This window comes from Gorilla gorilla, chromosome 18 (genome assembly GCF_029281585.2).
Source record: "Gorilla gorilla gorilla isolate KB3781 chromosome 18, NHGRI_mGorGor1-v2.1_pri, whole genome shotgun sequence".
NCBI classification, from domain to species: Eukaryota; Metazoa; Chordata; class Mammalia; order Primates; family Hominidae; genus Gorilla; species Gorilla gorilla.
The window spans coordinates 27,751,730-27,767,117 of record NC_073242.2 but is presented as its reverse complement, the minus strand read 5'-3'; the positions used below and the strand labels follow the sequence as shown (position 1 = coordinate 27,767,117).

Here is a 15,388-nt window from a genome sequence, read left to right as displayed (position 1 = left end):
AGACCAGACTGGCCAACATGGTGAAACCCTGTCTCTAATAAAAGTACAAAAATTAGCTGGGCGCAGTGGCAGGTACCTGTAATCCCAGCTACTCGGGAGGCTGAGGCAGGAGAATCTCTTGAGCCTGGGAGGTGGAGGGTGCAGTGAGCCGAGACCGTGCCACTGCACTCCAGCCTGGGCAACAGAGCGAGACTCCATGTCAAAAAAAAAAAAAAAAAGATGTGTTTTAATGCAGTTAAGAAATGCTTCCCAGAGCCGAGCACAGTGGCTCATGCCTATAATCCCAGAGTTTTGGGAGGCAGACGCAGGAGGATCCCTTGAAGCCGGGAGTTTGAGATCAGCCTGGCCAACACGACAAGACCCCATCTCTATAGAAAAATTTAAAAATTAGCTGGATGTGGTAACACATGCTTGTAGTCCCACCTACTTGGAAAGCTAAGGCAGGAGGATTGCTTAAACCCAGGATGTTGGAGGCTGCAGCAAGCTCCGATTGTGCTACTGCACTCCAGCCTGGGCGACAGAGTGAGACCTTGTCTCTGGGGTGGGTGGAGGGGGAGGGAAATGCTGCTTAGCAAATAAGAGCCTGTTGCCCCCCATCAGAAAATAAAGTTAGCAAAAAGAAGCCTCCGGAGTTAATTCCCTATATTCATTATGTAGGGATAATCACCGTTAACCTTTTGGTGTATATTCTGCCAAAATAATTTCTGTGCATTTCAATGTATAATTCTGAAAACAAATGAAGCTGTAAACATCTTTTGATATATACCATTCACACATAATTTATGTTCCTCTTTTTGACAGAATGATGGGTTTGCCTTCCTATTCTGCCTCTAACTGATTAGTTGCATGACACTGGGTCGGTCACATCACCTCCAAAAGCCTCAGTTTCTTCATTAATAGAATGGGAATAATGATGCCCATCTCACAAGGTTGTGGTCAAAATCCCCCAGGGCAGCAGGTGGAAAGTTACTTTGCAAAATATTCTCCAGAGGGGTGAAGATTGCACTTTTTCAGGTTTTGGGTCTCTGCCCACTCATCCTTCTCTTTCCTACCTAGGATTTTGTTTTTGTTTTTTTTTCTTTCCAGGATGGAGAAGAGGGACGGGAGCGAGGAGGACTTTCACTTAGACTGCCGCCACGAGAGATACCCTGCCCGTAAGTGGCCTGTTTGTGGGTACCTGCTACGACAGATTCATGGGCTGCCAGAGGAGAAAGAATCCCTGGAGATGAGTCAGGCCAGCCCCCACCCCCCACTGCACCCTGCATTCTCCCACAAACACATTACAGATGAGGAAACTGAGTCTGGTGTCTCAGGGTAGCAAGCCCCTGCACGCAGCTCTCCCCACAGCCTTCCCAGTCGGGATGGGATGCTAAGAAAGGAAGGAAGAGACTGGAGTTCCAGGCAGGCAGGGAAAACCCAGCTCAAGGCCAGGCCTGGGTTAGCCACTGGCCTGAGGGAGGACAGTCCTGGCTAGAAGGAGCCGAGGCAGGGAGGTGACCGTGGACAGGAGTCGTCTGAGCTGTGGATACTCTTGGCAGCTTAGATGCATTCACTTCAAATACTTTGCTGTGGGGCACACCATGAGGCAGAATCTAGGGCACTGCTCAGAAAACAAATGTCAGGATCAGAAAGCAAAGCAGAGAAGAACCAAGGTAAGATTAAAGTTAAAATGGTCAGATCTTGGCTGAGCCTGCTGTAATGCCCACCACGTGTTCCCCACCCCATCCCACTCTGTACTAAGGGCTTTTCATGCCTCATCTCATATCCTTGCTTACCCCCAGTCCCTACAGCTGGGATTGTTGCCTAGACTTTGCATATGAGGAAATTAAGGCTCAGAGAGGTGGAGTAACTTGCGCAAGGTCACATAGCTTAGCTAATCACTGGCAGAGGAGTCACAGCAGACACTGTCAGTGCCCTGGCCACCCCTCTCAGACCTTTAGGAAGCTCCAGTGGCATCTATCTGTATCTGCATCTCTGTGCCTGGAGGCTTCCCCACCTCCACCCATAGAAGGCTAGAAGTGCCGGGGAAGTTGGTGTATAGATACCCCAGCTCCCTCACCCTGGAGTGGGATCCCCCTGAGGCATAAAGAGTCAATGATCATCAGGTTTAGTGGCTCTCCCCTCCCATCTCTGTCCCACTTTTCCTTTCTGCCCAATTTCCCTGTACCTCGTAAATATATCACCAGCACTCAAATTCTTACCTGTGGGTCTGCTGCTGGGGAATCCAAACTAAGAAGGCAGAGATTTAAACACAGGTCTGTCTGATTCCAAATCCTGTGATCCTAGTAACTGAATGAGAAATGGCTCTGCTAGTGGAGAGGAGACAGTGGTGAACCAAGAAGCTTGGGTGGAGGGCTTTTTGGAGAAGAGGAGAGGGAAGAGAGCCCAATTTTGGCCTGTGAGGGACAGGAGATGGTGCTGAAGTGAACCGTGGGCTCACACATCATGGTTTCATGTCTGTGCTAGCATGGAGGGCTTCCTGGAAGAGGGGATCAGAAACCAGGGGATGGATGTGTTTGGAGAACTCCTGCTGCAGGGACAACAGAGTGAAGAAATCATCAGAGAGGGGCTCGGGAAGCACACAGCAGGGATAGAGGTTGAGAATCCTGGTGCATTCCAGAATGTCCTCAGCTCCCTTATTTGGGAGTGAGCCTCCCCAGGCTCCCTGCAGAATAGGCAGGAAACCCTGGGTGGAAAGAGGCCTTGGGGCTTGTCTTAGGGGCATCTGGGGGCCTGGGTGGAGGTCCCTACCACTGTAAGAGTCAAGGCACTGTGGCCCGAAAAGCAAGCCCTGGAATTAAGAACGAGAGTTCTCAGGGTCAGAGGAAATGGCAAAACCCCTCCACCACCCCCAATCCCAGTGCCCACAGCCCTCCCCCCACCCCCAATCCCAGTGCCCACAGCCCTCCCCCCACCCCCAATCCCAGTGCCCACAGCCCTCCCCCCCACCCCCAATCCCAGTGCCCACAGCCATCCCCCCACCCCAATCCCAGTGCCCACAGCCCTCACCCCACCCCCAATCCCAGTGCCCACAGCCCTCCCCCCAACCCAATCCCAGTGCCCACAGCCCTCCCCCTACCCGCAAACTCAGCCCCACAGCCTTCCACCCACCCCCAGTCTCAGCCCCACTGCCCCCCCACCCCCAATCTCAGCCCCACAGCTCTCCCCCTGCTCCCAATCTCAACCCCACTGCCCTCCCCCACGCCCCCAACCCCAGCTGCCACAGCCCTCCCCCACCCCCAATCCCAGTCCTCACAGTCCTCCCCTGGCACCCAATCGCAACCTCCACAGCGCTCCCACGCCCCCAATCCCAGCCCCCCATAGCACTCCCCCAGCCTCCAATTCCAGTCCCCAAAGCCCTCCCCCGCACCCAATCCCAGTCCCTGCAGCCCTCCCCCCGCCCCCAATCTCAGCCTCCACAACCCTCCTCTCCACCCCCAATCCCAGTCCCTGCAGCCCTCTCCCTACCCCCAATCTCAGCCCCCACATCCACCCCCTGCCCTGATGCCTAGTGCCCCCTCAAGCAGCATCTCCTTGTGAAAGAATCATCAGACCCATTTGATAAGGCAACAGTCTGAACGATTTCATCTTTCATTCCTTGGTGAGTGTTTATTGAGCATCTGCTGCACGTCAGCCCTGTGGGTGCTGGAGAGACAGCAGGGAGTCAGGCAAGACAACGGCCCCTGCCTCAGGGACTCACAGTCTGAGGGGAGAGAGAATCATTCAGTAAGTGAGCTCAAAAACAAACAAGGGAGGAAGATGTGGTGATGGGGAGGAAACAGGGCAGGGGCACTCCTTCAGAGTCAGCGCTCTGAGAAACCACGGAGCTGGGACCTAAAGGGTGAGGAGTCAAACGAAGAGCTTTGCAGGCAGAGGGACCTGTGTGTCCGAGAGCTGGAAGGAGCCAGACAGTGCTTGTGGAATAGCCAGGAGACCAGGGTGGCTGAGGCAGGAAGGGCAATGGGAGGGCAGGAGAGCTGGAGGGGCCGAGGGTGGCAGGAGGCAGGACAGGGACGGAGTTCGCTATGCAGTGGAGGAGAAGTTGATTCTGCAGCAGGGAGCCCGGGGCATTTTAAGCAGGGAGAAGACGTGTCCACATTATTTCTCTCTCTCTCTCTGTCCCTCCCTATTTATCTATCTATCTATCTATCTATCTATCTATCTATCTATCTATCTATCTATCTATCTGTATCTGTCTATCCATCTAATCTATTTATTCATCCATCATCCATCTATTATTCATCTGCCAATGATCTATCCATCTATCAATCATCTATCATCTATAAATCTTATCATCTATCTAATGTATCCATCCATCATCTATCAATCCTGTCATCTATCTACCTATTTATCTATCATCTATCTACAGATCCTATCTATCCTATCTACCATCTATCCATATTTCCATATATATATATATATATATATATGTATCTGCACTGTGGGAAAAGGATCAGAGAAGAGCCAAACTCGAGACCAGGAGACCATCTTGTAATCTACAATATGCACGAAATGTTTTGCTGTTGCAGTCGTTCTTGGGAGACATGATGGTGGCGGCCTGAACTGTGGTGTTGGAGATAAAAGTGGGTAGCTCAAGGACCCTCTGCTGGTAGAGTTTCCAGAGTGTCTTGGTGTGTGTTTCCCTGGACGTCCCTTGAGATGAGGATATAACAGCAAGTGCTTTATTTTGATGATTGAACACCCAACTAGGAGTGAGGAAGAGAGACTAAGAAGGGAGACAAAGGCGACCAGTCAAAGGCACAGCGTCGAGCCTGCTGGGGGCTGGGGGAACCAGTGCAGAGAGTATGTATCTGAGCCATCCCCCCAGATAGGAAGGCAACTCTCCTGGGCCATTGTTCAAGGGCTGCCGCAGAGAGGGTCGGGTGCATGAGTTCTCTGGAGGTAATGGCTCGGGGCATGGGCAGAGGGGCTTGGGGCTCGATGGAGAAAGCCCCCTTGCACAGTTGGGGGTTAGCAGTGTGCACCACCGTGGAGCTGGGGGGACAGCATCAGATAAGTGACTGATTTGAGTGAGGACCGGGGGAGAGGAGGGACCTAGGATATGCACAGAATTTTTGCCCAAGCAGTCAGGGGCATGGGGTCCCTGACTGATGGAAGGATATGGGGAGGGGTCAGTTTGTGAAGGGCAATGTTGCTTTGTCTGTGTGGAGTTTGAGGGGCTCGTGAGGGCCTCCAGGAGGCAGCCAGATCAATGGAGGGGAGCTTAAAAGGGTGGCAGAGAGACAGGCAGGTGCAGTGGTGCATGCCTTAATCCCAGCTCTTTGAGAGGCCAAGGCAGGAGGATCATTTGATGCCAGGAGTTCGAGACCAGCCTGGGCAACATAGCAAGACCCCATCTTGAAAAAAAAGTTAAAATTAGCTGGGCATGGTGGTGCAAGCCTGTATTCTCAGCTACTCTGGAGGCTGAAGTGGGAGGATTGATTGAGCCCAGGAGTTTGAGGCTGCAGTACAGTATGGGATGGTTGAAGCCCAGAGACTGCAAAGATCATCTGAGGAGAATGTGTAGGGTAGGGAGACACAGTGACACAAAAGGGGCCTAACCTCCTGGGGGTTCAGGGGAGCCAGAGGCCGGTGGGGAAAGAGCTGTGGAAAACTGTCAGTCGCCCCCAGAGACTTTCCAAATCCTGGTTTCTCAGGGAAGAAAAGAGCCTGAGACCCCACAACCCCTGTGCCGGGTGTGCCTTTTATCAGGTAGCTGAGCATTAGCAGGGATGGCTGTCATTCCCTGGGGACAGCGGAGTTGCTGGGAACTCCCACGTCAAACAGCGAGTAAGGAAGAGACCCCCTCTGTGGTCAGAGCTGAGGGAGGGGTCGGGGGAATGTGGGCTGGATGCTGGCACGTGTGAGAGATCCCGTGACTTCAGGGATCCTGAAGCAGGCTGCTTTATTTATTCCACAAATCATTACTAAAGAGACCTCTCTGGCTCCTGGGAGCATGGAGACGAATAAGGCATGTTACTGGACCCTGTTGACTTCCAAGTCTTGTTGGGGAGACAGACCCAAGCCATTAGTTCACTGTGTGGCCAGAGCTTGAAAGGGGTCAATGCAGGGTGAAGGATAGCAGGGCATGGTGCCTCATCCCACTCAGGATGACATGGGGTGCAGGAAAGGGAAAGCAGGAAGGGGGACTTAGCCAGGGTGATACCCCTTGGCAGGACCTCCAGGGCTATCATGATGATACCTGCATTTGATTACGGAAACAGCCAGCAAGAAGAACTCAGTCCCCTAGATCTAATCACAATATCTCACCTTTGTGCATGTTCTCAGGACTTTGCACTTATTCACTCATTTAACCCTAAATACAGACCCATTTTACAGACAAGGAAACTGAGGCCCAGGGAGGTTAAGACCATGGCTTACTCAATACACAGCTAGAAAGTAGCAAAGCTGGGATTTGAACCCGGCCGGTCTGACCTCATCGCCCACACCCTGGACTGCTAGGTGATGTCAGTCAGCAGCTCCATTGGTTGGGCAGGGTACTGAGGATGTGGGGTGCCTCCAGACATGGCCTTGGTCCTCATGGAGCTCATGGTCTAGAGAAGCAGCCGATCAAATGAGTATGGAAATGATGCCGTCTCAGAATTCGGCCTCTTAGCTGCTAGTGGGTTTTCAGCCAAGAAAATATTTTGGAAATGCCTGGACGAGTTTTGCAATATTTTTGCGGGGAGCAGCTGCTCAGATCCTGCGATGGGCTGACTTGCCGGCAGGAGGAACGGGGGAGGCGGGATGTCAGGGAGCCGGCATTATTAAACACTTACTGTGTGCAGGTCTGTGCTAAGCGCTTCTCTGCCATCTCATCTGATGGCTGATCCAGCCCTGAGAAGCGGGGATTCTTCTTCTAGAAATACAGTGCTGTAAGGCAAATCAGATTTGCTGGGATCTCTGGTTCACTCGGCAATAAAACTCAGCTTGGCATTTAGATCTTGCTCCTTACCCTGGGAGAGAGGCCACTCCTTCTCAGGCTCCCAACCCCGCAGGCCTCTTCCCCATCTCCCATGCTGCCCCAGCCAACCTGACCTCCCTCTTTCTTAAACACGCAAAACTCATTCCCTTGGTAGGACCCTTGCACTTGCTGTTCTCTCTGCCTGGATGCTCTCCCTCTAAATCATGGCATGGCTGACTTCGTCTCATCTTTAAGTCAGCTGAAAGGCCGCTTCCTCCGAGAAGCCTTCCCTGATCTGCACCAGCTTCCCCAGTCATCCCCATATCACCGGGTTCTCTTTTCCTCCTAGCATTTGTCCCTCTCCGAAATGATCGTTTATGTTCACATGCTTGGTTTTCGTTTTGCTGCCTCTCTCCACCAAGTGCCATGAGAACAGGCGCCTTGTGTGTTTTGTTCCTGTGTATATCCCAAGAGTCTAAACTAGTGTGTGGCACATAATAGGTGCTTAATTGTTGGCTGTCAACCTCCACGTTTCTCCCACCACCTCCCATCTGAGAAGCCACTTTTATATTAGCAATTACATAAACTTCCGGTTATCCTAACTGTCCCCAAAGATGTTATTCTGGGGGGGCTACTGTGATATGGATTCAGCTATAATTTTTTTTTTCCTGAGGAAGTTGCTTTTGAAACCTGCCTTTGGGGCTTTGTGGTGCCACCAGCCAGCTCAGGAGCACATCAGATGTGACATTTGATGGAGGCGATGTTGCCATATGGCCCAGGTGTCTGCATCTTCCTTTCAGGGGCGACTGAGGTTTGCAGTTGATTGCAGCTGTCAAGTTCAATGCCTGAGACAAGCTTTTGATTTTGCCAGGTGTATCTGTAAGGCTGGGCTCCACGAGAGGCAGTCGCATGCCTGGCGCGGAGGTGGCTTCTGGGAGCTCCATCTAGATGGGTCTCTGCCACTGCTGCTGCCCTCAAAATAGCAGAGGGAATTTCAAGAAAGAATTTTTCTGGACCCAGAGCAACTTGGCATTTTTATTAGATCAAAATCAAATCCAATAGAGTCCTGCTCGAGTTGCTTCCTTTATTAAAATGGAAACAGACAGTATTTCTGAAATAAATATCAATGCCAATTTGCTGGGAGCGCAGATGGCGCACAGCTTGGAGACATCTGAGACCTCAGCATTGGGGGTCGAGAGATCCAAGCCAACAGGAGCATCAGAGACACATGGAGCGCTCGTTAAAGGATGGACTGCAGGGCCCCAACCTCAGAATTTCTGATTCAGGAAGTCTGGCGGGGGACCCAGGGTTCCGCAGCTCTAAGTTCTCCACGATGCTGATGCTGCTGATCTACAGACCAAATTCGGAGTTGTCCTCAACCCTCGGCCAATACCTGTCACTTTGAAGCTATTGCCAGAAGCCAGTCTGCATTTTGTCACTTGCTTGGGCTATTCAGCAACTTCTAGATGGAAATTGCTGCTTCTAGGGCCAATTCCTTTCCAATCCATCCTCCGAAGACATAAACTTGATCATGTCCTCCCCAGTCCTTCCTAGCTCTAAAACCTCCTATAACAGCAGCTCTAGTAGGGATCTGGCTCGGTGCCCACCCCCTTCACAAGTTCCCATGAGGCCTTCTCTCGCCTTCCCCTCCTGCATCATCATTTTTCTTTCCATCACTTGTTCCTCTCTGAGCCCTTCTTTGCTCACTTGTTTTTCTGTTTTTGTTTTGTTTTGTTTTGTTTTTTGAGATAAGGTTGTGCTCTGTCACCCAGGCTGGAGTGCAGTGGTGTGATTATAGTTCACTGCAGCCTTGATATCCTGGGCTCAAGGGATCCTCCCACCTCAGCCTCCTGAGTAGCTGAGATTGCAGGCACATGACATAGACGTTGGTAATTTTTTTTATGTTTCCAATTTTTTTTGTAGAGATGGAGTCTTGCTATGTTGCTCAGGCTGGTCTCGAACTCCTGGCCTCAAGTAATAATCCTCCTGCCTTGGACTCCCAAAGTGATGAGATTACAGGCGTGAGCCGCCAAGCCCATTTAATTTTTTTTTTTTTTTTTTTTTGGTAGAGATGGGGTCTTGCCCAGGCCGGTCTCGAACTCCTGGCCTCCAGCAATCCTCCCGCTTCAGCCTTTCAAAGTGCTGGGATTACAGGCATGAGACACCACACCTGGCCTGCTCCCTTGTTTATGTCCAGCCTCTCCTCAGTGAAATGGAAATGTCACCAGCATAGGGACCTTGTTGCTGCATTCACTGTGACATCCCCAGGGCCTAGCACACAGTGGGTCACCAGTATGTTTCTGGTGCATGATTTAGCTCACTTAGTCCTCAGGAGCTGTGTGCTGTGAGTAGTATTTCTATTTTACAAGGGAAAATACTTGGGTTCTGAGAGGTAATGTCACTTGTCCTTTGGGGACAAGCTTATGACCTTGGGGTCACAAGCCTGTCTGACTCTAAGCTAAAGCTATGACATGGTTCTTCTACTTTATGCCCACTTCTGTCCAAGGCAGTGGTACCACAACCGTGCCTAACCCTAAGAAATACCTGGGGCAGGTGTCAAAATAGACTGCCCTCAAGAGCCCAATTCCTCAGTGTGGGACAGGCAAGGAATCTGTAGCTGAGAAGTGTCATGATAAGGCAGAAACCCTTGGGGTGCATGGGGTTTAGGGGGCCCTGCTGGGCATTCTACACCTGCCACCAAGCACCTTCTGCAGCTGCGATGCTCCATGCCTTACCCCTTCATCCCCATGTGCTCTGCTTTCAGGCCATACCCGTCCACTTGCCTCCCTGAAACTACAATATTGCTAGGTTTTTCACACTTCCTGAAGAACCTCATCCGCCTGCCAAGGACCTGTTTCACACCCTGTTCTTTCTGCATGAAATGCTGTGCCCCCTTCCTCCACTGGGCAGAAAACCAACCCTACCAGTGGAATTGGGAGCTTTTGCAAGGACTTTCAAAATCTAGCTGAACTGTCTGGGAACGGCCCCCAGCCCCCTCCCCAGCTCCTGGCAGAGGGGAACACGTTCGTCTCCGCCTTTCACTCTCCTGGTGTTTGTCTGTGAGCCAAATTTTTATAATGTCTATGAGCCCAATCTTTGTGTTTTTAAATGTTTTAATTGTTATAGATTCAGGGGGTACAGGTGCAGGTTTGTTACATGGATGTATTGCATAATGCTCAGGTTGGGCTTCTGATGTATCTGTCACCTGAATAGTGAACAACGTACCCTGTAGGTAATTTTTCAACCCTTACCCCACTCCCATCCTCCCCCTGTGGAGCACCCAGTTTCTGGTATTTCCCTCTCTATGGCCGTATGTGCTTGTTGTTCAGCTCCTACTTACAAATGAGAACATGTGATGCTTGATTTTTTGTTTCTGAGTTATTTCACTTAAGAGCTGGCCTACAGCTCTACCCATGTTGCTACGAAAGACAGGATTTCATTCTCTCTCTCTCTCTTTTTTTTTTTTTTTTGAGATGGAGTCTCGCTCTGTCACCCAGGCTGTGGTGCAGTGGTGCAATCTCGGCTCACTGCCAGCTCCGCCTCCTGGGTTAACACCATTCTCCTGCCTCAGCCTCCTGAGTAGCTGGGACTACAGGTGCCTGCCACCATGCCTGGCTAATTTTTTATATTTTTAGGAGAGATGGGGTTTCAGCGTGTTAGCCAGGATGGTCTTGATCTCCTGACCTCGTGATCCACCCGCCTCGGCCTCCCAAAGTGCTGGGGTTACAGGCGTGAGCCACCGCGCCCGGCCTTTTTTTTTTTTTTTGAGATGGAGTTTTGCTCTTGCTGCTCAGGCTGGAGTGCAGTGGTGCAATCTTGGCTCACTGCAATCTCTGCCTCTCGAGTTCAAACAATTCTCCTGCCTCAGCCTCCCAAGTAGCTGGAATTACAGGCACCTGCTACCACACCAAGCTAATTTATGTATTTTTAGTAGAGACAGGTTTTCACCATGTTGGCCAGACTGGTCTTGAACTCCTGACCTCAGGTGATCCACCTGCCTCAGCCTCCCAAAGTGCTGAGATCACAGGCATGGCCACTGCACCCAGCAGATTTCATTGTTTTTTAATGGCTGCATAGTTTTAAATCTAATTATCTGTTGATGAGAGCCCAACCTTTGGAGTGAAGCTGGCTAGATTCAAGTCTCAGCAGTGAGGCCTTGAAACAATGACTTAATTTATCTGGACCTCGGTTTCCTCACCTGTAAAATGGGGATAATAATGGCACCTAACTCGTATTTTTTTTTTTTTTTTTTTTTTTTTTTAGTTTTTTATTTATTTATTTATTTTTTATTGATCATTCTTAGGTGTTTCTCGGAGAGGGGGATTTGGCAGGGTTACACGACAATAGTGGAGGGAAGGTCAGCAGATAAACAAGTGAACAAAGTTCTCTGGTTTTACTAGGCAGAGGACCCTGCGGCCTTCCGCAGTGTTTGTGTCCCTGGGTACTTGAGATTAGGGAGTGGTGATGGCTCTTAACGAGCATGCTGCCTTCAAGCATCTGTTTAACAAAGCACATCTTGCACCGCCCTTAATCCATTCAACCCTGAGTGGATACAGCACATGTTTCAGAGAGCACAGGGTTGGGGGTAGGGTCACAGATCAACAGGATCCCAAGGCAGAAGAATTTTTTCTTAGTACAGAGAAAAGTCTCCCATGTCTACCTCCCTCCACACAGACGCGGCAACCATCCGACCTCTCAATCCTTTCCCCACCTTTCCCCGCCTTCCACTCTACAAAACCGCCATTGTCATCATGGCCCGCTCTCAATGAGCTGCTGGGCACACCTCCCAGATGGGGCGGTGGCCGGGCAGAGGGGCTCCCCACCTCCCAGCAGGGGCGGCCGGGCAGAGGCGCCCCCCACCTCCCAGACGGGGCGGCTGGCCAGGCAGGGGGCTGACCCCCCCCCACCTCCCTCCTGGACGGGGCGGCTGGCCGGGCAGAGGGGCTCCTCACTTCCCAGTAGGGGCGGCCGGGCAGAGGCGCCCCTCACCTGCCGGATGGGGCAGCTGGCCAGGCGAGGGGCTGACCCCCCCACCTCCCTCCCGGACGGGGCGGCTGGCCGGCAGGGGGCTGACACCCCCACCTCCCTCCCCGACGGGGCGGCTGGCCGGGCGGGGGGCTGACCCCCCCACCTCCCTCCCGGACGGGGCGGCTGGCCGGGCGGGGGGGCTCCTCACTTCCCAGTAGGGGCGGCCGGGCAGAGGCGCCCCTCACCTCCCGGACGGGGCGGCTGGCCAGGCGGGGGGCTAACCCCCCCACCTCCCTCCCGGACGGGGTGGCTGGCCAGGTGGGGGGCCGACCCCCCCACCTCCCTCCCGGACGGGGCGGCTGGCCGGGCGGGGGGGCTCCTCACTTCCCAGTAGGGGCGGCCGGGCAGAGGGGCTCCTCAGTTCCCAGTAGGGGCGGCCGGGCAGAGGCGCCCCTCACCTCCCCGACCGGGCGGCCGGCCAGGCGGGGGGCTCCTCACTTCCCAGTAGGGGCGGCCGGGCAGAGGCGCCCCTCACCTCCCGGACAGGGCGGCTGGCCGAACGGGGGGCTGACCCTCCCACCTCCCTCCCGGACGAGGTGGCTGCCGGGCGGAGACGCTCCTCACTTCCCAGATGGGGTGGCTGCTGGGCGGAGGGGCTCCTCACTTCTCAGACGGGGCGGTTGCCAGGCAGAGGGTCTCCTCACTTCTCAGACGGGGCGGCCGGGCAGAGACGCTCCTCACATCCCGGACGGGGCGGCAGGGCAGAGGTGCTCCCCACATCTCAGACGATGGGCGGCCGGGCAGAGACGCTCCTCACTTCCCAGATGTGATGGCGGCCGGGAAGAGGCGCTCCTCGCTTCCTAGATGGGATGGCGGCTGGGCAGAGACGCTCCTCACTTTCCAGACTGGGCAGCCAGGCAGAGGGGCTCCTCACATCCCGGACGATGGGCGGCCAGGCGGAGACGCTCCTCACTTCCCAGACGGGGCGGCGACCGGGCAGAGGCTGCAATCTCGGCACTTTGGGAGGCCAAGGCAGGTGGCTGGGAGGTGGAGGTTGTAGCAAGCCGAGATCACGCCACTGCACTCCAGCCTGGGCACCATTGAGCACTGAGTGAACGAGACTCCGTCTGCAATCCCGGCACCTCGGGAGGCCGAGGCTGGCGGATCACTCGCGGTTAGGAGCTGGAGACCAGCCCGGCCAACACAGCGAAACCCCGTCTCCACCAAAAAAATATGAAAACCAGTCAGGCGTGGCGGCGCGCGCCTGCAATCGCAGGCACTCGGCAGGCTGAGGCAGGAGAATCAGGCAGGGAGGTTGCAGTGAGCTGAGATGGGAGCAGCAGCTTCGGCTCGGCATCACAGGGAGACCGTGGAAAGAGCGGGAGAGGGAGACCGTGGGGAGAGGGAGAGGGAGAGGGAGAGGGAGAGGGAGAGGGAGAGGGAGAGGGAGAGGGAGAGTATTTTTGAGGATTAAATGAGTCCATGGACAGGAAGCACATTGAATGGTTCCTGGCACACAGCAGGAGTGGGAGGCATGTCTGGTCTTGTCATCTCTTCATATGTGTGCCTGTGAGCACCCGGGGGGAGGGCCGCATCTCACTCACGTCTGTAAACCCAGCAGCCAGTGTGGAGGCTGACACACAACACATGCCCAACACATGTCTAATAAAGGACTGAGGAATCAGGGGCCCTGGGGAGAGGTGGCAGGTGCAGTGGACTTTGTCTCATCCCAAGGGCAAGAAAGAGACAGAGAGAATGTTATGGCTCAGAAACGTGGAATCCCTGAGGATGACCCCAGTGGGGAGATAGATGGCCCCCATTCAATCTCCTAAAACAGCCTGCCCGAGGTAGACCAGAAGACACAAACTTCCCTCCATACGGGTCCGTCCCACTCAAGCCTGCCCTTCCTCCTGAGCCCTCCACCGTTCACTCATTCTGCAGACATGTGCTTTCAACGCTGTGCCTGGGACTATGCTGATGCAGGGATGCAACTGTGAGGGAAAGCAGAGCTGGCCTTTGTCCTCCTGTGACACACGCCTCAAAGGCAAGATGAGGAGAAAACCAGTACACAGATATTCCCATATATGATGACACCTCTGAAGCCCTCTCATGGTAGAGATTTGTGGACCTAGAAGAGAGATGAGAGTGTCACTAGCTGACAGGTTTCCAAAGCCCAATTTCTTAGTGCCATCCCTGATTCATTTTCCACCACTCTTCAAGCTTCCTTTCTTTCTAGAGGGCAGAGGTCAAGGTTGGGCAGCCAGACAGTTGGCTTTGGGCGGACCTGTGAGTCCTATAGAGAGAGGCTTTCAGCACCTCGCACAGCGGCTGGGTGATTGGCCGGAAGGAACTTCCCTGTAAAGGGATCCAGCTGATCTGTGCCAAGCTGGGCTACTGTGGGGTCAGGAGCACCAATACCTGCCACCTGTTACCCTCACTCTGCCAGCTGCAGAGAGACCTTGAGCAAGTCAGTTTCCCTCTAAGTGCCTCAGTTTCCTGATCTGTACATTTGTGGTGGCATTGACGTTCCTGGTCTTGAAGGGCCCTCCCAACCCAATGAATCCATTTTGGAACAGTAGATGTGATTTAATTCAATTCAGCAATTATGTCTGATTCCCGGATCTTGGTGGCTTAGAGAGGGTTCAAGACAGTGATTCTTCACTGAGGGAGGCGGGAGATAGGGCTGGAGGAGATCTGATGTTAAATATATTCATGTTTTGATATCTGGATTTAAAAGGGAAGAGAAATCACACTTTTGGGGAACCTCCTGTGGTCAAATACTCTGCTAACCTTGGGAGGTTCCCAGAAAATGGAAACCACAGTACCTGCTACCACCCTCTGAGTGGGGCCTTGACAAATCTTTTCCCACCCATGGGCCTTGGTTTCCCCATTTGTGAAGAGAGGCTTTCAAACCCAACCTGCTTCTAGTGCTTCCAGAACTGTGTTCTTTCCACTTCTGTCTGTGTCTGAGATTGGACAGTGAAGGGCTTCTCTGCAGGGTGCCTGCTGGGCCTGCCAACTCCTTTGTAGCTTTCATCCATTTGCAGGCTCAGAGAGGTGAAGTTGCTTGTCAGAAGCCACACGGCTTAAAAAAAATTCACACAATTTGCAAGCAGTGGAGGCTGGGTTTGAACCTTTGGCTGTTAGACCGAAGTACGGTCTCCCCAGCCCCCTGCCATCACCTGAGCCTTCACCCAAAAGAGGAGAGTTTGAGCAAAAACCCTTTTCATACTATACAGAAGCTCAGAGCAGGTAGAGCAGGTGCATCCCAAGCGCAGGAATCACTCTCTCCCCTTCCTCCATGGTTTCTTCATTTGTTTAAAAAGAAAAAAAAAAGAGTCAGTTTGGGACTTGCTCTGTGCTGGGCCAGGGGCTGGGGAATTAGGGCTCCAAGATGAAGCAGACCCTGGCCCTGCTCATAAAGCTGTCTCCCATCCCCAGGTTCGTTGGGGAGACCCATGCTGACCTGGCTATTACAACACAAACTGATGAGTTCGGGGAGAGAGTTATGCAGGC

General features: G+C 53.1%; 1 protein-coding gene across 2 annotated transcripts in view; it reads left to right on the top strand.

The window, feature by feature from the left end:
• Window positions 1-15,388, top strand: part of GSG1L (GSG1 like) — a 278,648-nt gene that overhangs the window by 255,785 nt on the left and 7,475 nt on the right. For both annotated transcript variants that reach the window (XM_055365588.2, XM_031002569.3), the window contains one exon: window positions 1,087-1,154. In XM_055365588.2, the coding sequence (XP_055221563.1) occupies window positions 1,087-1,154 (68 nt within the window). The remainder of the gene's footprint in view (window positions 1-1,086; window positions 1,155-15,388) is intronic.